Source organism: Pristis pectinata, chromosome 7 (genome assembly GCF_009764475.1).
Source record: "Pristis pectinata isolate sPriPec2 chromosome 7, sPriPec2.1.pri, whole genome shotgun sequence".
Lineage (NCBI taxonomy): Eukaryota > Metazoa > Chordata > Chondrichthyes > Rhinopristiformes > Pristidae > Pristis > Pristis pectinata.
The window spans coordinates 48,793,604-48,816,948 of NC_067411.1; the positions used below are offsets into that span (position 1 = coordinate 48,793,604).

Here is a 23,345-nt window from a genome sequence, read left to right on the forward strand (position 1 = left end):
ATTATTGTCACTTGTACCGAGGTACAGTGAAAGACTTGTTTTGCATACTGCTCGTACAAATCATTATATAGTGCATTGAGGTAGTACAGGGTAAAAGTAATAACAGAATACAGAGTAAAGTATCACAGCTACAGGGAAGTGCAGTGCAGGTAGATAATAAGGTGCAAGATCATAACAAGGTAGATTGTGAGGTCAAGAGTCCATCTCCTCGTATAAGGGAACCTTTCAATAGTCTTATCACAGTGGGATAGTAGCTGTCTTTGAGCCTGGTGGTATGTGCCCTCAGGCTCCTGTATCTTCTGCCTGATGGGAGAGGAGAGAAGAGAGAATGACCTGGGTGGGTGGAGTATCTGATTATGCTGGCTGCTTCACCAAGGCTGTGTCCACAACTCTCTGCAGTTTCTTGCAGTCCTGGGCAGAGCAGTTGCCATACCAAGCCGTGATGCATCCAGATAGGATGCTTTCTATAGTGCATCGATAAAAGTTGGTGAGTGTCAAAGGGGATGTGCCAAATTTCTTCAGCCTCCAGAGGAAGTAGAGGCTTCCAGATTCCTTCTTCTTCAGCCCTTTGTCTCTTCTACCTATCACCTCTCAGCTTATTACATCTCCCCCCTCCCCCACCCACCTACCTTCCCCCTCTCACCTGGATTCACCTATCACCTGAACTCGCCTATCACTTACCTGTGTGTGCTCCTCCCCCTACCCCCATCTTCTTATTCTGGCTTCTGCCCTCTTCCTTTCCAGTCCTGATGAAGGGTCTCAGCCTGAAACATCTACTGTTTATTTCCCTCCATAGATGCTGCCTGACCTGCTGAGTTCCTGCAGCAGTTTTTGTGTATTGCTCTAGATTCCAGCATCTGCAGAATCTCTTGTGTCTACAAGTATTACCAGAGTTTGTTCAGAGCTTCAGAGAATGACATGGCACTTTAAATGCAAATCACGCTGTCCTATGAAAGTGGGCAACATTAATGATTGGGCTTGGTTGTAACATGCATCAAATCTTGCATCTTATAGATAAAACACATGACGAAAGAAAAATAGATCAAAGATCAATCAGTGGATAGGCAAATGATCTACACCCATATTATGTCTTCAAAACTATTTGTAAACAGTGACACTTTTACCTGTCAGTGGAGAAAGCACAATTCCATCTGCTCACTTTGGATTATCAGTAAGCCTGTAGGAGAGCTTAGAATAGTCACAGACAATCTCCAACATTGGAACAGAACTGCCAGTACCAATTAAAGCCACCACCATCCATGAGAAGCATTAGAAGTGAGAAGTTAATCTTATGAGGGGTCATGGTATATACCAGGAGTGAACTTGGGAGCAGTTAGCATGCACACATCATGATGTGCAATTTTGGGTAGGTTTATCAGTTGTCCTAAGTAGTCACATCAGCACCTTTACCTATCCTTACATGAGGCAATACTATTGCTGAGAATGTTGTCCTCTGAAGCACCACCCCCTCCCCCGAAGCCAACCACCACCCTATCAGTCCTTGAAACCAAACACCTATTACATCAAAACCATTTCCCAGTCCTTTTGCTGATCAACTTAGACTAACTTCCTATTGTTAACCCTTCAATCATTGGAACCATTTCTCCTTATTTTCTTTTCCTTATCAATTCATGGTTTTTAATCACTTCCAAGGTTAAACAGAGTGGTGGTCTTCTCTAGAGGAGCGACCTGAGAGAGGTTTTTAGGATTCACGTTTGACAGGCTAGGTTTAGGAAAATGTTCCCACTTACGTGGAAGAGAAGAACTGGGGACAATAAGTAGGTCGCTGATAATCCGGTAAGGAATTCAGGAGAAACAATTTTACTCATAGGATAGTTAAAATACGGAACTTTTTGTTTCTGCATGGTGTAATTGGAGCCAGTAGCAAATGACATTTCTGGAGATGCAAGGTAACCATGTGAGGAAAAAAATATAGGAGCAGGTTGATGGATGGAGATGAAAAAGAGGATTTATGTGGAGCGCAAACACCAGCACTGGACTGTTGAGGCAAATGGTTCATTTCTCCACCAAAAGTAGTTCATAATGCTTTAAAAATATATTCTAACACTCACCTGGAGAGCAGTCAAAAGAAAAGATGGTAATTTAAGGAAATTTAGTGGCTAAATATTTATTTTTGCCTAATTCATTCACCAACAAAGTTTCAAATCTTTAAAATGTTTCTTAATATTTTTGCTGACTTTCACTAGTTTCTCCTGCCTTACTGTACCAGGAATTTATTGTTGAATTCTTAGTACTGCTGGGGAATAACAAGGCATGATCAATTGTTACTTCACTTTCCTAAGCTGCTATCTTCTATTGTTTTTCAATTCCTAATCCACACGAAATACAAAAGAGTGAAATACAAAATCTGGTTCCAATAACAGGTACAGCATCTTGGTCTTTGTGCTTCACTTTGACTTTCGTCAATAGTTTGGTTGTATTTTTCACCTGATGACTCTGAGCTGTGCTCCAACTGTTGTTTGAATTTAGGAATTGAAAAATGAACTTGGTTGTTCGTCTGACAGATTGGAAATGAACACTGTAATCAGGTGTTGCAATCCCGCCTTGGGACTTTTCTTGGCCATCTCTAAAGCTTATAGCCTGGAGACTGTAAATAAATTGTTTTCTTCAATCCTGTCTGTCACACAGAGAATAGGAATGTGAGAGTAGCTGATAGTTGCCTTGTCATTAAGGGAATTTGTTATAGATTCACTGTTCGTACGCACCGATTTCATGCATAGTTTAAATTAAGAAAATACAAACAATTGAAGACCTGTTCAATACCGATAAATTTGTTTTGGCATAGATTAGTGTAAGGTGAAAAATCATCCACTGTGTGACCTTGCACCTAGAAGGCAAATATTCCTGCTCCTCTCTCACTACTGGTTCACATTTGGACACCAGCACTTTATAAGAACATAAGAAATAGAAGCTGGCATAGTTCATGTGGTTCCTTGTGCCCAATATGCCATTCATTAAGATCATGTCTGATCTGTTACCTCAGCATCACTTTCCTGCACTAATCACATATACCTTGATTCCCCAAATATCCAAAAATCTATCTATCTCAGTCTTAAATATAGTCAGTGACTGAACCATCACAGCTCTCTAGGGCATAAAATTCCAAAGATTTATTCCCTACTTGGTGAATAAATTTCTTCTTGTTTCTGTCCTGAATGGCTGACCCCTTATTTTGAGACTGTGACCCATGATTCTGGACAATACAGCCAGAAGCAGCTCTGCATGTACTCTGCCAAGCCCCTTCACAATTTTTTGGTTTGCTTACTCTCTTCACAAACAAGCCCATCATTCCAGCCACACTTCCTCTGTCATAAGTGTATCCTTTTGTAGATAGGGAGATTTATACACAGTATTCCAGATGGGGTCTCACCAGAGCTCTTTGTAATTGGATCATGATGTCTGTACCCTTTGTATTATTCAATCCATGTCCACCTTCAGAGAGCTCACACACATAGTAGAAGATCAAAAGCCTGTAGGAGTCATGCTCATGGATTCTTATCAATAACTACAATCCCACATTCTCCATCGTCATCCTTTGGGTATAAATTTGGTATCATGTTGGGACCCCATCTGGTGGGGTAATAAATATGAGACTGGGGGAGTGGAGAGAGTGGTGCTTATAGCTCTTACCTTCAGGAAGTGTTGTCTGTCTTAAGGAAAATCACTGCACAGAAACATTACTTCATCCAACTGATGTTTATACTCTAGAAAAGCCTTCTGCTACTCTTCTCCATCTTAACATGAGCATATTCTTTTATTTCTGCCTCTATACTGTTTTCACGTTAAACACATTAATATAGCTGCCTCAAGTACCCCATAGAACGTAGAACTTAAAACAGTACAGCACTGGACAGGCCATTTGGCCCATGATGTTGTGTCGATCTTGATGCCAATTTATACTAGATGTCCTCTTCCTGTGTATCATCCATCTCCCTCCATTCCCTTCATATTCATCTGTCTATCTATAAGCCTCAAACTCCACTGAACTGCCTGCTTCCACTACTACCCCTGGTAACCTATTCCAGGCACCTACCACTTTCTGTGTAAAATAACTTCCCCCCTCTAACTTTAAAAACATGTCCTTGGGTATTTGACATTTCTATCCTGAGGAAAAGATTCTCACTGTCTACTCTATTTATGCCTCCCATAATTATAAAAACCTCAATCAGGTCTCCCCTCAGCCTCCAACGTTCTAGGGAGAACAACCCAAGTTTGTCCAACCTATCTTTATAGCTCATACTCTCTAATCCAGGCAGCATCCTGGTAAGCCTCTTCTGCACCCTCTCCAAAGTCTCCACATCCTTCCTATAATGGGACGATGAGAACTGCACACAATAGTCCAAGTGTGGTCTGACTAAAGATTTATATAGCTGCAGCATGACTTCCTTACACTTATACCCAACACCCCTACCAATGAATGCAAGTATTCTATATGCCTTCCTTGGCACCTTATCCACCTGCATAGCCATTTTCAGTGAACTATGGACTTAGACCCTAGGAATCCTCTGTACCTCAATGCTATTAAGGGGCCTACCAGGAACTGTATACTTTCTCTTTTCATTTGACCTCTCAAAGTGCAATACCTCACACTTGCCCAGATTAAACTCCATCTGCCACTTCTCTGCCCATATATGTAACTGATCAATATCCCACTGTATTCTTGGATAGTCCTTTACACTGTCTACAACTCCACCAGTCTTGATATCATCCGCAAACTTACTAATCCACCCATCTACAATTTCATCCAAATCATTGATATATATCACAAATGACAGAGGTCCCAGCACCGATCCTTGTGGAACACCACTGGTCACGGACCTCCAGCCAGAATAACAGCCTTCCACCCCTATTCTCTGTCTTCAATGGGCAAGCCAGTTCCAAATCCAAATTTACAATCTTTATCTTCTGATTCAAACTACCATGGGGGACCTTATCAAATGCCTTCCTAAAGTCCATGTAGGTAATGTTCACTGCCTTAGCCTCATCAACCACCTTTGTCACCTCGTCAATAAACTCAATCAAGTTTGTAAGGCATGACCTGCCCCTGCACAAAGCCATGCTGACTGTCCCTGAACAGGTGATAAGATAAGATAACATAACATAACATAACATAACATATCTTTATTAGCCACATGTACATAGAAACACATCGAAATGCATCTTTTTGCGTAGAGTGTTCTGGGGGGCAGCCCGCAAGTGTCACCATGCTTCCAGTGCCAACATAGCGTGCCTTTCAAAATGCACATAAAATGTTGTAATGAATTCCACATTTTCACACGATAATAGAAGAAGGTTCTCTCAATTTCCTTATTGGATTAATTAGTGACTCTTAAGTCTGTGCCCTCTAGTTTTGCACTGACACCCTAAGCGGAAATGTTTGTGAGATAATCTCTCAGGTTTACCTTTAGAGAAATGAAATGTGCCCAATTCAGTTGATGAGACCATTGTAACCACACAGTTCAGCAATCACTATTGTAAACCTGTTGTGCACTTTCTCCAATGTCTCTGTACTCCCTTTATAATCTGGAGACCAGAAGAGTATGGAGTACTCCTAAGTGTAGTATCTCAACACAACTCCTTGGATGTGGTTGCTTGGCAATGTTTCCATGGGCACCAGAAACATGTTTGGTCCCTTTCCCAAGCAACCAGTCTTCAAACATGAGCCTGGACATTTAGTGTAAGAGCAATTCAGCTGCACAGGCCATCACAAGTAAACTTCATTTTCTCTGCACTTATTCCCCACATGCTTATCCTTTCCATCCTTCATTACTGACTAGCAGTCACTAGCTGAAGCCCTGCTTTATTTGTTCTCTTCTTCTCTGAGGGTAACTCTGGCAGTCTTACCACTGCCCTGTCTTGGATCAACATGGATGAAAGAGCAAATTCTATTGGTGAGGCTGAGTACAACTGTCCACGGAACATTTACCCTTCAGCAGTCAGAAAGCTCAATGAGCATTTGTTTCAGAATATCTTCACTTTTAATCAGCTACAGATATGGTTAATGGTTAAAAAGGAGAGAGTGTGAAAAGCCATTCTGTGCAATTATTAAGAGCAATTTTATGACTGTGGTCTCACTGGAGTGGAAGATATTGATAATAAACCAACAGGAATTTTCTGCTGAAGGTAGAATGTTCTGTAGATTGCCTCTGACAGAATTTGCTCCTTGATGCATGCTAATCCAAAACAGGTTAGCAGGAAGACAGCTGGAACTACCCTCAGGATCTTTCCCAGGATAAGCAGGTGACCTAACAAAGCAGGATTTCAGCATGTGAATGGTAACCAATGATGAAGGGCAGTAGCTATGGAACAGTGTGCCTACACACTATAAGTGTGCATGTTGAGCACACTGTTTTCTGTTGCTGAGTAGTTTTCACCCATGTTTATCGATTAGCTACAAATGTCATCAAATAGAAGGTATCATCGACGATCCATTCCTAATGCTACCACAGAATAAAAAGGTTCCTTATCACTAACAGCACCATAAAGGTGACAATGGCCTGAACTTCCGCTGAATGCCAACAGTTCTGCATGGAAGTATTGACATTTAGCTTTGTAATTGTGTAGGGGTTCAGGACTTCTGTATGAATGTGGAAATCCCAAACTGTGCGGTTGATCGCCAGGGAATTCCCAATTGCACTTGGAGTTGGACACCTCTGAACATATGTTGGGAAAGCTGCCTGTTTAGCTGGGTTAACACTAGCACAAGAAAAGGCAGCCTATCCACTTGCAAAGAAGAGGTTAAGTATGAGGTTGTTTAAATAATTTTTGCTTCAATTTCATTAAATGAAATATGCTTAGCTGTTTTTTCATGTCTTAAATACTTCCTTCATTGTTTTAATATTTAGAAGACCATGAATGCTTTGCTATTGTTAGGTAATATTTTTTTTTGAGATGATTCAGCCAGGGGGCATGACATAAGTGACTCTCAAAACATTTCATTGGGGGTTTATTCTTGCATGGCCCTGCACTAAGCAAGGTCTCAATACTGAGGCAGGAGACAGCTTCCTAGAGCTCATTCATTCTGCAGGCCCATTCAAGAAATGTTTGCATTTATTGGGCAGGTGACTGACAAACTTGTGTAGTTTGCCTCTTGAGGAGAGGTTCAAGCTAATTTATATCTTGTGTCTAAGCAGCACTAACCTCATTTGTTTCAGTGTGCAGCAAGGCTCTGTCTGTGCCATGCTACTTAGAAATGTGTGGATGCTTGTCTTTCACAAGACATGGTCAGGAAAGCCATCTTGGGAATGAGGAAATGTGATAAGATTCTCAACACATTTTGGGGATTTCACGTGCCCAAATCAAACTTGAATGAAGCTGGAAAATGGACCAAAATTAATCTGAAAGACTTAATACCACATGTTAATTAATAATTCCTTAGGGTTGGATTTGGAGGGTGAGGATATCCTGCAGTCAGTCCAGGAAATCAGTATTTTCAAGATACCCAACAGGATTAGGTTTGGGTGTTTTATCACTTGGTCCAAGCTATGTTCAGTGTATGTCCTCCCCCACTTCATTCTTTGGGAAATGGCTTATTTGCAAGCAAGAGAACACAACCCTAAAGTCACTTATTTCTGCAAAGATGTTTTCCTGAACTCTTTACTAGATTTATGAGTGGCTATCTTAAACTTGTTACCTCTCTATTTGAACAATATAATATTCATATGTTTCCGATATTTTAGAATGTTTTCTCTCCATTTCTTTTTGCAGTGCCGATGAAAGGTTTGATGCAACATTTCACACCAATGTTCTTGTAAGATCAAATGGATATAGTCAATACATCCCACCAGGTGAGTGCTGTCAATTGATTACAGTGTTTTGTGAGCATGACCTCACTCTGATGTGATATTTACATTCAGTAAATATCACATCAGAGTGAGGTCATGCTCACAAAAAACTGCCCATTTCTGTACATCTTTACTGCCCAAATCATTTATGCACCAAAATAGCATTGTCCCTGTGCTGACCATAACTCAACTTTTAATATTTTTGCCACTGCCTCAGAAAGTTGCTAGTTTAAGCTCTGCTCCAGAGAGTTGAGCAAAAAATATTTAGCTGTAGCCTCACTGCATAAATGAAGAAGTGTTGCATGTTCTGGGCATAGCCAGATGAGATAATAAAAGTAAGGCCATATCCACTAAATTTCTAAGGCATTATTTCGATGTAGTGTCGGGTTGTTATCCCCAGTGTTCTAGCAGTAATTATTGATCAAGTACGCTTATTAGCCTCCATCTATTCAACAATCTTTGTTCTAGAAATCTCCAATCCTCTGTCTCTGACCTCCTGTATACCTTGTACATCACATCCTCCCTGTTTCTTCAGGGCTGTGCCTTCTGATGCCTGGATCTCACACTGACTTTCCGCTGTATCTTGGGGTCCACATCCATAGATCCTTCAAGGTTGCCATGCAGGTCGATAGGGTTGTTAAGAAGGCATATGGATTGTTGGCCTTCATTACTCAGGGTATTGAGTTCAAGAGCCACAAGGTGATGTTGCAGCTCTATAGAACTCTGGACAGACCACACTTGGAGTATTGTGTTCAGTTCTGGTCGCCTCATTATAGAAAGGATGTGGGAGCTTTAGACAGGGTGCAGAGGAGATTTACCAGATGTTGCCTAGATTGGAGAGCATGTCTTATGAAGACAGGTTGAGCGAGCTAGGACTTTTCTCTTTGGAGAGGAGGATGAGACGGGACTTGATAGAGGTGTACAAGATGATAAGAGGCATAGATCGAGTGGACAGTCAGAGACTTTTTCCCAGTGTGACAATGGCTAACACGAGGGGACATAATTTTAAGGTGATTAGAGGAAGGTATAAGGGGGATGTCAGGGGTAAGTTTTTTATACAGAGAGTGGTGGGTGGGTGGAACGCACTGCCAGCAGAGGTTGTGGGGGCAGATACATTAGAGACATTTAAGAGACTCTTAGATAGACACATGAATGATATAAAAATAGGGGGCTATGTGGGAGGGAAGGGTTAGATAGATCTTAGAGCAGGATCAAGTGTCAGCACAACATTGTGGGCCTAAGGGCCTGACCTGTGCTGTAGTGTTCTATGTTCTATGTTCTATGACTGGATCTTAGTCCAAACCTTTGGTCATATTCCCAAGATTTCATTCCTTGGCCTGCTGTCTGCTTTGGACTAAGTGCATCCTTGTGAAATTGTTCAACAAATGCAAGTTTTTTGTTTCATAAGCACTTCAAAGGGATGAAAAGTCAAATATTGGCACAGAGAGAGTGCAGTGCAATGCAAAAACTTAATTGTTTTCTCTCTTGCCCAGTTTTGATGAAGGATCTTCAATCTGAAACATTAATTCTGCTTCTTTTTCCATGGATGCTGTCTGATCTGTTGAGTCCAGCTTTTTCTGGTTTTCATGCAATGTTATAGTAGAGTTTGAGGGAATGTCAGAAATTGTTATTATGTTCCTACTATTTATACAGGTGAATGTTTTAAATGTGTAATTAATGAATGATGCTTTTGGCTATTATTAAACTGACAAGAGAGCATCTGCTTTGAATCAGTGCTAAAAGTGCCAAGGGAGATATCAGGAACTGTGAACAATGCAAACTAAATTACTACCAGGTCCAATTTATCGGTTGAACATATCTATGCTTTTCTATTTAATATACCTATTTAACATATCCATACTTTCCTATCTTTACTTTTCTTTTTAAGTTTCATCCATTCTTTCATGGATTTATGACTTGCTGTTGCAGACACAGTTACAAGGGCACTTGCAGTGCCAGGGGCATTATCCAAGTCATTCTTTGAGTCTGGTCCTGAGCACTGAGCCAATGCCAGGTTATGTGAACATGGAGTTTCACAGTAAAGAATGGTTCCTTTCATAACTACTTTCTATGGAGTCTTCTGGGTATCAGTTTTGTGATTGGGCGATGAATTAATTAAAAACTGCCTTGCATCCAATATCCTTAAAAATGGTATAATTCTGATTAGTGGAAGTCTAACACCTTTAACATAGAACACAGAACAGTACAGTGCAGGAACAAGCCCTTCAGCCCACCATGTTGTGCCCAACTAGTTAAGCTGATGATGCCTAATCACACTAATCCCTTCTGCCTGCACATGGTTCGTACCCCTCTATACTCTGCATATTAGTTCTGATGAAAGGTAATTGATCTGGAATTTTAACTCTGTTTCTAACTCACAGATGTTGCCTAGCTTGCTGAGTGTTTCCAGCATGCTCTTTTTTTATTTCAGAACTCCAGCATCTTCAGTATTTTGCATTCCAACACCTTCGGTTTGGAGCTCTCTAAAAAACTGTAGCTGTTTCTTCTTCAAGCTATGTGTATTCTCACATGCCCCATTGTGCTCTATATTCTTCATCTCTTAAAATATCTCAGTATAAACAAAATGTGTAACATCTCCAGAAGATCACTTTTGAATTTGCAGCTGTCACAAGCCTTCAAGCTTTGATTTAAAAAAATGATTAGAAAGTGTGTAACTTAATATAACTATGAATTAAGTTCATGTGAAATTACACAACCTCTGGTAATAAGAATGGAATTTCTGCAAAAATATGCATCACCATAAATCAGTAACCATTCATTTAGTTACAAATTTCATTCAAATCTCCATGAAATAGTGAAAAACCATTTGATTACAGCATCTGCAGTCCTTTGTTTCTCTAAAAATCATTTATACCTGGTGTAACTTTATTCTTACTGTCAATATTTTCTCAAGAAAATTCAAGTTGTTTTCAGTAGTACCATGCTTAATAGTGATTAGGAAATTATTCAAGTGTGCTCATTCTATTGGAACGCTGTCAAAATGTGTAATTTAATGTGCTTAATAATGAACCTTGTCAAGTTGTGCAATCAGAGGTAAAAAGCTCTCACCAACTTGTTTTAAATCCTCTTCATTTATTTTCTCCTGTCTCTTAATCCATCTTTCCTCTAGTGCAGCCCTCATCTTCTATTTACCAATATTTTAAGCATTATACATCTAATCTCTTTTATGACTTTTTGCATGCCATAAAAGTGAGAGGGTGAGGAGAAAGAGAGGGAAGGAGGGGAAGAGAGAAAAGAGAGAAAAAAGAAAGTCAGAAGAACAGAGAAAGAGTGAGAGGGCAGGAGGGAGAATGAGATAAAGAGATGGTCTTTCAGTATCATTTCATCTCACTGGATACTGAAAGAACCTATGGTATTTCCTCTGTCAATCATTCCATGATATAGAACCATAGAACCATAGAACCATACAGCACAAAACAGGCCCCTTTGGCCCACCGTGTCGTGCCATTCATCAGACCACCCTCACACTACCTAACCCCTTCCTCCCGTATATCCCTCTATCTCACGTTCCTCCATATGCCTATCCAACAAGCTCTTGAACCTGTTCAATGTATCTGCCTCCACCACCACCCCAGGCAGTGCATTCCATGCACCAACCACTCTTTGGGTGAAAAACCTCCCTCTGACATCTCCCCTGAACCTCCCACCCATAACCTTAAAGCCATGACCTCTCGTCTTGAGCATTGGTGCCCTGGGAAGGAGGCGCTGATTGTCTACTCTATCTATTCCTCTCAATATTTTATATACCTCTATCATGTCTCCTCTCATCCTCCTCCTTTCCAGTGAATAAAGCCCTCGCACCTTAAGCCTCTCCTCATATTCAATACCCTCCAATCCAGGCAGCATCCTGGTAAATCTCCTCTGCACCCTCTCCAATGCCTCCACATCCTTCCTATAATGAGGCGACCAGAACTGAACACAGTACTCTAAATGTGGCCTAACTAGAGTTTTGTAAAGCTGCATCATAACCTCGCGGCTCTTAAACTCAGTCCCGCGACTTATGAAAGCGAACATCCCACTGGCCTTCTTAACTGCTCTTTCCACCTGTGAGGCAACTTTCAATGAACTGTGAATATGAACCCCCAGATCCCTCTGCTCCTCCACACTGCCAAGTACCTTGCCGTTTACCCTGTACTCTGCCCTGGAGTTTGTCCTTCCAAAGTGTACCACCTCACACTTCTCCGGATTGAACTCGATCTGCCACTTGTCAGCCCAGCTCTGCATCCTATCAATATCCCTCTGTAAGCTCCGACAGCCCTCCACACTATCCACAACACTACCTATCTTAGTGTCGTCCGCAAACTTACTAACCCAGCCCTCCACCCCCTCATCTAAATCATCTATAAATATCACAAAAAGTAGAGGTCCCAGAACCGATCCCTGCGGGACACCACTAGTCACTGCCTTCCAATCCGAGGGCACTCCTTCTACCACAACCCTCTGCTTTCTACATGCAAGCCAATTCCTAATCCACACAGCCAAGCTTCCTTGGATCCCTTGGCCTCTGACCTTCTGAAGAAGCCTACCATGAGGAACCTTATCAAATGCCTTACTAAAATCCATGTAAACCACATCCACCACACTGCCCTCATCAATCTTCCTGGTCACCTCCTCAAAGATCTCTATCAGGCTTGTGAGGCAAGATCTTCCCTTCGCAAAGCCATGCTGGCTGTCCCTAATCAGTCCATGATTCTCTAGGTGTTCATAAATCCTATCCCTTAGAATCCTTTCTAACAGCTTACCCACCACAGACGTGAGACTCACCGGTCTATAATTCCCTGGCCTATCCCTATTACCTTTTTTGAACAAGGGGACCACATTCGCAATCCTCCAATCCTCCGGCACCACCCCCGTAGACAACGAGGACTCAAAGATCCTTACCAGCGGTTCAGCAATCTCCTCCCTAGCCTCTCGAAGCAGCCTGGGGAAAATCCCGTCAGGCCCCGGAGATTTATCTGTCTTAATATTATTTAACAACTTCAACACATCCTCTCTCTTGATATCAACAACCTCGAGAACATTACCCCTACCAGCACTCCCTTCCGCATCATCAAGACCCCTCTCCCTGGTGAATACCAAAGAGAAGTACTCATTGAGAACTTCTCCCACTTCCGCCGCCTCCAGGCAAATTCTCCCACCTTTGTCCTTAATCGGACCTACCTTCACCCTAGCCATCCTCCTACCCTTCACGTACTTGAAAAAGGCCTTGGGATTTTCCTTAACCCTACTAGCCAAAGCCTTTTCATGTCCCCTTCTAGCTCTCCTCAGCCCTTTCTTAAGTTCTTTCCTCGCTACCCTATATTCCTCACGGGCCCTGTCTGAACCTTGCTGCTTATACCTCACGTACGTTACCTTCTTCTCCCTAACAAGTGGTTCCACCTCTCTCGTCACCCACGGTTCCTTCACCTTGCCATTCCTTCTCTGCCTCACCGGGACATATTTATCCCTAACATCCTGCATAAGATCCCTGAATATCGACCACATCCCCATGGTACATTTTCCTTCAAAAAGGACATCCCAATTTACACTCCCAAGTTCTCTCCTTATAGCCTCGTAGTTAGCCCTTCCCCAATTGAAAAACCTCTTGTCCTCTCTGCACCTGTCCCTGTCCAAGACAATTTTAAAGGTTATGGAGCAATGATCACTGTCCCCCAAATGCTCACCCACCAATAGATCCTTCACCTGTCCCGGTTCATTTCCTAAAACTAGATCTAACATGGCATTCCCTCTAGTCGGCCTGTCAACCTACTGCGTCAGGAATCCCTCCTGGACACATTTAACAAATTCTGTCCCATCTAAACCTTTGGCACTAAGCAGGTTCCAGTCTATATTTGGGAAGTTGAAGTCTCCCATTATAACGACCCTGTTATTTCTGCTTCTCTCCAAACACTGCCTCCAAACAAGTTCATGATACACTTGTGTGATGCCTCATTGGCCTAATTTAAAACATATTTTGAACATTCAGTTTAAGCAAGAGCTAAACACTCTGACACTCAATAAATACAATTGGCTGGTTTTCAATTTAGAAAGAAAGCCTTGTGTTGATGTAACAAGGTAGTTTACAAACAATGAATTATTTTGACATACAATAAATAGGCGATGTGGCCGCTGTTTTACTTCACAACAGAGCAGTGTAGGGATGAATAAATAGCTCACTTTCTGTTTATATCTTATCTTGCCAATTGCATTCACTCACTTAGCTTGTGCTTCTCATCTCACACAGGTTCCGGCTCTCATAATGCCTTAGTTTCAAAATCCTCAGCCTTGCTCTAGGTAGTCACCCTACCACCACTGCCAACTCTACCTTACCAACTCATCTCCACATCATATTCAAGTTTCTCGATCACTTTGCTTCTCCCACTCTGATTCTTGCACTCTCCTGATTTTACTCACTCCCCATTGACACCATGGATTTAATGGCCTTGCCTTTACATTCTGAAGTTTTCTCCTCTAATCTTTCTGCCTCCGCCCCTCTATCCTCCTTTAAGAAGCTGCTTAAAACTCTACCTCAGTGATGAATTCTTTGGTCATCTGCCTTGATATCTCTTCCTGTGACACGTAATAACTATTGTTTGATTATGCTCTTGTTAAATGCAATGGGATATTTCATTACATCAAGGATGCTTTATCAATGGAAGTGCCTGCTGTTGTTGGTTTGATGATGCTCATTGAGGGAGAAGGTTGGCCAACACACTGGAACTACTTCTCAGTCTCCTTTTAAATAAATTAGGCTTAAAATGATGCAACATGACACAAATTGCTTGGCAATAGGTTGATTTAATGTCCTCACACTCTTATACAATTTGTTATAATAAAGGCATTCATAATGCAATCACCATTACCTCATTTTAGGGATTGATAGTAGACAGTTTAATAAAACAATTTTAAAACCTAGTGTACTCTCAATCATCTACATGCACTCTTAATTAAACCCAGTTGATGAAATTTCAATATGCTCCCTCTTACAAATGTGGTCTGGATTTGATAGCAAGAAGTTCTGTTTATTTTTCAACACATTCTAATCCTCAATATCATCAGTTCTCTGGTCGTACATTTTTAGGTTAATTTGGAATGATTTGTCATAGAATTCATCAATGCTTACAAAACAAACATCACACTGAAAGAAGAATGTCATGTAGCAGTGAAGAAATCAGCAAGAATAGGAGAATTTCCCAAAAATAACCAGCAGACTTAATACCTCTCAAACAGCATGTTTGTAATTGACTCCCAACCAGAGTGGCAAACAGTTCATCCTATTTGTCTGACATAAATACTTTGAACCATGCATGTGGTGGCAACTGTCATTCTAAATTCATATTCTCTCTTATAAGAAACTGGATCTTGTTACATGAGTTTCCTTTACAAGATGAACTGCCCTTTGTTCATCATTCTATGATTGACAGATTGACAGCATTAAGCAGTCATTAAGCAGCTCTGAAACAAACACTTCAATGTAGTCCACTTACAATTGTAATTATCATAAAAACTAATCATGTCCAGAGCATCATTAGTCATAAATGGCATTATAGTTGCAGGGATGAAATGAAGGTCTTGATAGCAATATCTCTTTTGGGATCATTTCACATGATTGATGTTCTAACTAGCAATGGTCACATCTCAGTGAAATTAACTAATATAGTCCTTGGGTCCTTTCCCTCACCTGTGTCCATCTCTCTCCCGTAATTATGTCTCCTCTTAAATATCTTTGAACATTATTGCTTAAGATTATCCAATGGTTTCACTGTTGCCACTTCAGTTCACCTGCATTCCACTTTTATAGCTAATTTCACATCAGTCCATTGCCTGCAGGGCCACGCTCTGGAATTTGTCCACAATAAAACTTTCCCCAATGGTGTTATCAAGCAATGGGTTAAAGTTTCAATTGGTTAAGGCATGAACTGCTGGAATCAGATTGGTACTTGGAATATTTGTACATGGGCAATATTGGCACATGGAGAGTGAGGTGGATGTGGTGGGGAAGCAGAAAATAAAAAATAATCCCAAGGCAAGTCACCTCTGACTTCTGTCAGACAACAAATTGCTTTCAGCATCACTGATGGGAACTCAGAATAAAGAGATGTGAAAGAGGGAAAATGTAAAGTGGCACTAAATCCTTCAATAAACTAAACATCATTCAGTTCAGATCAGAAAGAGTTTTAACATATGTTTTTTTTTTGCTGCCAGTATGTTAATCCATACATTTTTAACTTAAATATAAATGAAAAAGCCAGAACATCCCCTTCCACATGAAAACTGTTCCTTAAAATATATTTTAACTGCTTAATGGAGGCAGCTATTCATCCCTCTGCTGACTGCAGCAGCAACTTGCATTTATAGGTCATAGCTATTGTAGTAAAATGTATCAAGATGGTTCACCAAGTGTTATCCAACACAACTTGACACCAAGCCATGAAAGGAGGTATCTGAACAAACAAATGTTCGGTTTTAAAGTGGGATATAAGCATGCAATGAATACTTGGAAATTTTTTGGCTACTCTGACTAAAAAAGAAAGGAATAAAAGTCAAGTAAAGCTATCTCTGTGGAATTCACAATATATTGTGTAGAAGTATATATATGAAGATGATTTTAAAGCAAAGCAGCAATGTCGGGTTGGATTATAAAAGGCAGTGCAAAATGCTGTAGAGTTTTTGGAATCATTCAACTACCCTAAAAATTGCTATTTTATAATAGTCACTGCTGAAAACTCATTACTTCATTATGGTAGAAAATTTAATTTGAGTAATTCCACAATCAACAACAAAATGATCCTTTAAGTATAATATTTCCAAAATATTAGTTAAAAAATCTTTCTTGATATCTTATTGAAATGCTTTCTCAACAATCTCACAACATCTTGACCTTGATTGTTATAAACTATCCACCAGGAAACAAAAGAATGATTCCAAATTACCTACACAGGCAATAAGGCTTTTCTTTTGTCTCAATTTTCGAATGCTTTCCAGTGCAGGCTTGTAAGAGATGTCTATGTTTCAATGAATTATGTTTAAAAAGTAAATTAAGTCTCAGTGACTCATCAACTTTATTCATCATATTTCTGGGTTCTAAACATGTATTTGTATTTTCATCTTTTTTACTTTGCTCCCATTTAATGCTTTACTACTTCCTACTCTAGTGTTTTCTAACAGCTGCACTCCTTTATGCACTTTATTCTACTTTTCCACTGTAGTATGTTGGTGGCCTTCCCTTTGCCAGTTTAGTTTAAATGCTCCTCTTCCCCAAAGACATTTTGAACAGGTCCCTCTCATTCCAGAACAGATCCTATTCTCCCAGAAATCTGAAGCCTGTGTTTTGTGCTATGCCTCTAACTACCAATTAATCTGTCTTTTCCTCCCATTGTCAGTATATGGCATGGAGTAACCTAAGGTTACTTCCTACCAAATTCTTTCCCAGCTCATGAAAGTCCTGAAATGTGGGCCTCAGTTAGTGGTTTCCCTTTCCAAACAAAATCAAAGTTAAGGACTTGAAATAAAACTGACCTATCAAAAAAAATTACAACTACAATGATCTGCTTTAATAACTTTGTTCTACATAGGTATCCTGAAGAGCACCTGCTACATTGATGTCCGCTGGTTCCCCTTTGATGTCCAGAGGTGCGATTTAAAATTTGGTTCCTGGACACATGACGGTTGGCTATTGGATCTACAGATGATGGAAGCTGATATTTCTACTTATATACCCAATGGAGAATGGGACCTTGTTGGTAAGGTTAAATTCCTGAAAATAGCTTCATGTTGTGCAAAAATATAAACTGAGGAGGAAGGGAAGTAAAGAATGCACAACTTCTTCACCAATTAACAAATTCCGTAAGTATTTTAATTGATGTTGGATTTTATTGTTTCCCATGTTCCTTTGAATCTTGTCAGGCAGGTTTTGCTTCTGCCAAAGCTGCGAATTAATCCAAATCGAAGGAACAAGTGGCATCCTCTACACCTGTATGCATTTTCCTCCTCATTGTCCTCAATCTCTGTGCAGTCTCCAGCATTGACAGCCAATCCTTCTCCTCCATTATCCAGCCCAGTGGGAATACCTTCACTTGATTTGTGAGAATTGCACCTCCTGCCATCCCAATACTCCACTGGTGCCGCCCTTCCCTTTCATTCCAAGGGCAGTGTCAGACAGTGTTATGGAAGTAGAAATATGTGGTGGTGGTCACACAGATTGTGGCTAGAAGCTCATCTCGGGTTCAAGGCCTAACACTTACAGTTTTGTTGCTTCCATGCTCAAATATTTCAATGGTCTTCTGCCTTGTCTACCAATCTCATATTAACAAGAGCTAGTCCTAAATACTCTTGCCTGTGTCTTATGCAACACTGGGAATTACACACCCCTCACATCTGCCATTGCTTTCCAAATTAGCATTCAGTCATCCTTGCCTCAGATTTGAATTTCTTGTCCTTGAGTTCCTATCACTTTTGCTCCCTCCTTTCTCTGCAATTATTTGCAGCTACAACCCTTCCCAGAATTCTGTCAGTCTGGTTCTACCCTTTGCATTAACCTCCACTCACCAAAGCCTCCTCTCCTTCACTCCAACATTGATGACTGCTTTGGCTAGACATACTCATACTCTAAAGTGTCCTTTGACTTACTATCTCTACCTCTCTATATTTGAGGCTCTCAATAATCCCCAGCTCTTCAACTATGCTCTTGTCGAGCTCCCCCCCTCACTAAGGTCACCCTGTTTGGCTCAGTATACATTTATTTTAATCTGATTAACAACACTGTAAAGTTCCTTGAAATGGTTTTCCCCTTCAGTAACATTAGGTTGAAAAAAAAACAACTTATCGTTGGCTTGCAGAGCAGGAAACAGGTGCAACAATAGTTATGGTTGCATGAAAAGAGACAAGTATTGTCAGACTGATGAGGAAGAACTTGTGAATAGCATCTCATGGCTTTTGGAACAGCAGGACTGTATATCATAAAAGGGACTTGTAAATCAAGTAAACTCCAGCACAGTTTACAGAGAAATAGCTCCCTGGTCTCTCCCTACAAATTAGGTCCATACAGAGACTGACTCTCACTCTTTGTCGCTGAAGCATTGATGTCCTTCAAAAGTCTGATCTTTCAATATTCTGCCATGATTAGAACAACTGGCAGCTTTTTAGATCATCCTTTAGATGGCTGAAGGATTCAACTAAATAAATAACTTGTGTTCTGGCCCTACATCAGAAAAGAGTGAATTCTAGTTACGGTTCACCCCAATCAAGCTTCACTTTATTGTTGAAATCCACAACAGGCTCTCAGGTGGCTGTGGCTGCACAGAATCCTGGGCTTATTATCCACACCAGTATGAAGACTTCCACTCTTCACAATGATGTGGAATGTCCAGAAGGATGTGCATAAGCCAAGAGCATTTATGTCTCTGCACCGATACAGGGATAACTGTTTCTCTTCTTCTCCCATAGACATTTCAATCCTTGCTCTTTCAATTATTTTATTTTGTTACTTTTGTTTCTGCTATTTGAAAGGCATCCTGCTTGTCTCAGAGAGCTTTCTTTTCATCTATTGAAAAGCATTGACTATAATTCTTGGGTTGCCAGAATATGATTGAAATAAGCTCCTTCTGAATAACTAATCAAATCAATGTAGAAAGGCACGAGTAACAGAAATTCAGAGAATTCTTTCTCCTCTGACCCATGGCATATTGGATGAACTTACACAAGAATGTTACCCTAAACTTAAAGGTTCAGTGGAGGCACAGTAGTTAAATTATAGCAGCATAGAGGCTCCAACTAGCAATCCAGAGAACTGAGTTCAAATTCCCCAATAGGAATGAATAATCTGGGACTTGCATGGTACTGCTGTCAGAAAACAACAAATTTCACAACATGTAAGTCTGTGATAATAAACCTGATTCTGATTCTGATTCTAAAACAAAATCTAATCTTAGTAATGATGTCCACAAAACTACTGTATAGTCAAAACATCTAATTTATTAACATCCCATGAAATGGCCCAGCAAATACATTATCTAGAATAATTAGGGCAAGACAATAAATGCTAGCCTTGGATGAAACCAAGAATCAGGTTTATTATCACTTATGTATGTCGTGAAATTTGTTGTTTTGTGGCAACAGTAAAGTGCAAGACATAAAGACATAAAAATTACTTTGTTACAAAAATAAATAACTAAATAGTACAAAAGATGAATAATGAGGTGGTGTTCATGGGTTTATGGACTGTCCAGAAATCTGATGGAGGAGGGGAAGAAGCTGTTCCTGAAACATTGAGTGTGGGTCTTCAAGCTCCTGTACCTCCTCCCCGATGGTAGTAACGTGAAGAGGGCATGTCCCGAGTGGTGAAGGTCCTTAATGATAGATGCCGCCTTCCTGAGGCACTGCCTCTTGAAGATGTCCTTGATGGCGGTGAGGGTTGTGCCCATAATGGAGTTAGCTGAGTCTACAACCCTCTGCAGCCTCTTTTGATCCTGCTCATTGGAGCCTCCATACCAGGCAGTGATGCAACCAGTCAGAATGCTCTCCACCATACATCTATAGAAAATTGCAAGAGTCTTTGGTGACATACCAAATCTCCTCAAACTCCTAACAAAGCCGCTGGTGTGCCTTCTTCGTGATTGCATGAATGCGTTGTGCCCAGGATAGATCCTCTGAGATGCTAATGCCCAGGAACTTGAAGCTGCTCACCCTTTCCACCTCTGACCACTCAATGAAGACTGGTGTGTGTTCTCCCGATTTCCCCTTCCTGAAGTCCACAATCAATTCCTTGGTCTTGTTGACTTTGGGGGTGAGGTCGTTGTTGTGACACCACTCAACCAGCTGATCTATCTCACTTCTGTACGCCTCCTCATCACCATCTGAGATTCTGCCAACAACAGTGGTGTCATCTGCAAATTTATAGATGGCGTTTGAGGTGGTATTCTGCAATAAATAAGTAAATGACTGATTAGTCCTAGTTTGGAGTATAGTATCCGATTCCTGGCACTAAACAGTTGGAAGATATCTAACACACGGAGAGGTTGAAAAGGGAGCTGACTAAAATGTTATTAGCTATGAGAGACTTCCATCCTGTAGAGACCCTGAACAAGCTGGGTCATCCTTCTTAACTTAAAAAATCTTTAAGGAGAATTATAGTCAAGGTGTTCAAGTTATGAAAGGATTGGATAGAGAAGACAGTGCAAAACCAGGAGTAGAGTGGTCAATGAGCAAAGAAGAAAAACAGATTTAAGATAATTGGTGAAAAAAAAGCAAGGGAGAGACAAGAAAAGGTCACATGGAGCAACTTGTTATAACCTGTTACGACTACTTGAAAGGTTGATGGAAGCAGGCACAATATTAACTTTCAAAAGGGATTCATCTGTACAGGTGAAAAGGTAATATACATAGTGTGAGGAAGTAGAATCAAAACAAAAATGGATAGCACATTCTGAGAGTATTTTCACTGCTGCACTGATGCAGGGCTATGTCTTTTGGGACAAGGGCACTAATAGCCTTCTGTGATTGTACATATTTAGGGCAGCTGGAGGAATAGGAAAGACTTCTCCCCTTCACTCAAGTTCACTTTCCACTAAATACGAATTTCCTTTGATGCAGCTAACACGATACCAATTAACTCCTGGAGTAAACTTCTGGCTAAGGAGCAGAGCAGAGATTATGAAGATAAATGTAAATATAGTATTCCGGAGAATCACATTATCATGCTATTGGAGTGTAGAGATGTCATCCAAAGAATTCTGCCTTGTTTAAGTAATATTGATTAAAAATGTTCTGCTGAAAAGGTGGATAATACTTGCTGAATTATTTTTGCAGTTAAAGGAAAACTTTCAAAGAGATTTATGCTTCTGAAAATTTGATAAAGGTCAAGAAAGTGTTTGAACTTTTATTCTGCCTCTATGTATTATATCATGCTTCCAGTTGTGGTGTCTTCTACAGTGCAGCTATTCTCGTTATTGTAAGAAATGCAATGGATATTTCTTGCACCGCAAACTCCCTTATTCTGGGAATAATAATCTGTTTTAATGATGTTGTTTGAGGTACAAATATGTCCAGGGCACAATAGAAAGCTCCTTTGCACTCACTTATTTGAGAATTATCTTTCAACTCTTACAAAAGTAGAGGGCTTAAATTGCATCCTTAAAAGTTCAGCTGCTAGTTCAGTGGTAGACACATGTTCAAGTTTCAAGGTTAAGTTTATTGTCATAGGCTTATATACGCAGGATATAAATGCCATCAAAATTAGCTTTTTGCAGCAGCAGCACAGTACATTACAAACATAAGTTAACGTAGACTTAAATTACCATAAATTCAGTTGCTCAGTGTCAAGGGAAAGCAGGTTAGCTTCAAGTAGGCTTGGATTTCCCTCTTTAGGCTCACACCATAAGTGCAACACCAAAAACAAGCCTAAAAGTCTCTAATCCTCACTTATTTTTAAGAATGTTTCTGAGGTTTTCACACCACATTCATTTGGAGGAGAGGAAGCATTAGCAGCTCACATTTGAGAACATTTCTTGATACAACCAATGTGAGCAGAGTACATTTATCAGAGGAATTGAGTTATTATTGCAACACTATCAAAAGATGGACAGTTTCATGGCTTTTCACAAACCCTCTTTGCAAATAAAGCATTGATGTTGTTGGCATGCTTATTCCCTATCGTTGGCACAGAAAGGAGAAAGAAGTGTTTAATGTAAACTGTGAATGTTGGTTGAGACATCAGACAGTGTGTGTGACTAAAGGCATCCGTCAAGGGGATGTAATCTAATGGCTGCAATTAATTGTGAAAAAGAGTCTGACAGGGTTAGAGCAGCTGTCTATCTACACATTGCTGGTTTTGTTATCTATGATTTAAAAATAATTGGAAATTGGGGAGAAGTCAGGATTTAATCAGAAGATGACTTTTGCTACTTTTTAAGGTTATCTGAAAATAACTAGAAACCTCATTAATAGTGTCCATCACCTACACCACAGTTAGAAAAAATGGCAATTTCAATACATATTGAAACTGTGCATGGGACTTAATGGTGAGATAATGTCATTATATATTGCTTTTTCATTCCAGAAGCCAGAACAGAGATGAAAGTATCCCCAATTATCATTAAGGAGCAGGAATCAATTTTTGGAGAAATTTCAGATTTTATTGAATATATCCACTATCCATATTGGCAGATACCTCATCAGATATCAGTAGCTTGGTTACACTGTTATCCCATTCACAGAACTTTATGCATTGAACTGCTGACTAGAGGCTGCCAGAGACTAAATTCTTGATCCTGAGCAAATATAAATTCCTTTTGCTTCCAAACACTGCACTGTTGGTTTCAGTGGTGGTGAACGTGCCTGTTGTAGCAGAATACATAGGCTGGAGAGGTAACAATGCTGATCATATTAATTGCCTGTGGGACCAACTTCGTCACCAATGCAATAATTGCAGAGGTGCACTAAGTCATGCTCCTGCAAAAATAAGTATCACAAGGTGACAACACATAAGGTTATTCTTTTAACGCTGTCCACATTAATAGATGTAACCTTTAAATCTTTGTTCTG

At 40.3% G+C, this 23,345-nt stretch overlaps 1 protein-coding gene across 1 annotated transcript in view; it reads left to right on the forward strand.

Moving 5' to 3' along the window:
* Positions 1-23,345, forward strand: part of chrna8 (cholinergic receptor, nicotinic, alpha 8) — a 313,552-nt gene that overhangs the window by 231,934 nt on the left and 58,273 nt on the right. Inside the window, exons 6-7 of the mRNA XM_052019719.1 lie at positions 7,729-7,808; positions 17,381-17,548. Coding sequence (XP_051875679.1) covers positions 7,729-7,808; positions 17,381-17,548 — 248 coding nt within the window. The remainder of the gene's footprint in view (positions 1-7,728; positions 7,809-17,380; positions 17,549-23,345) is intronic.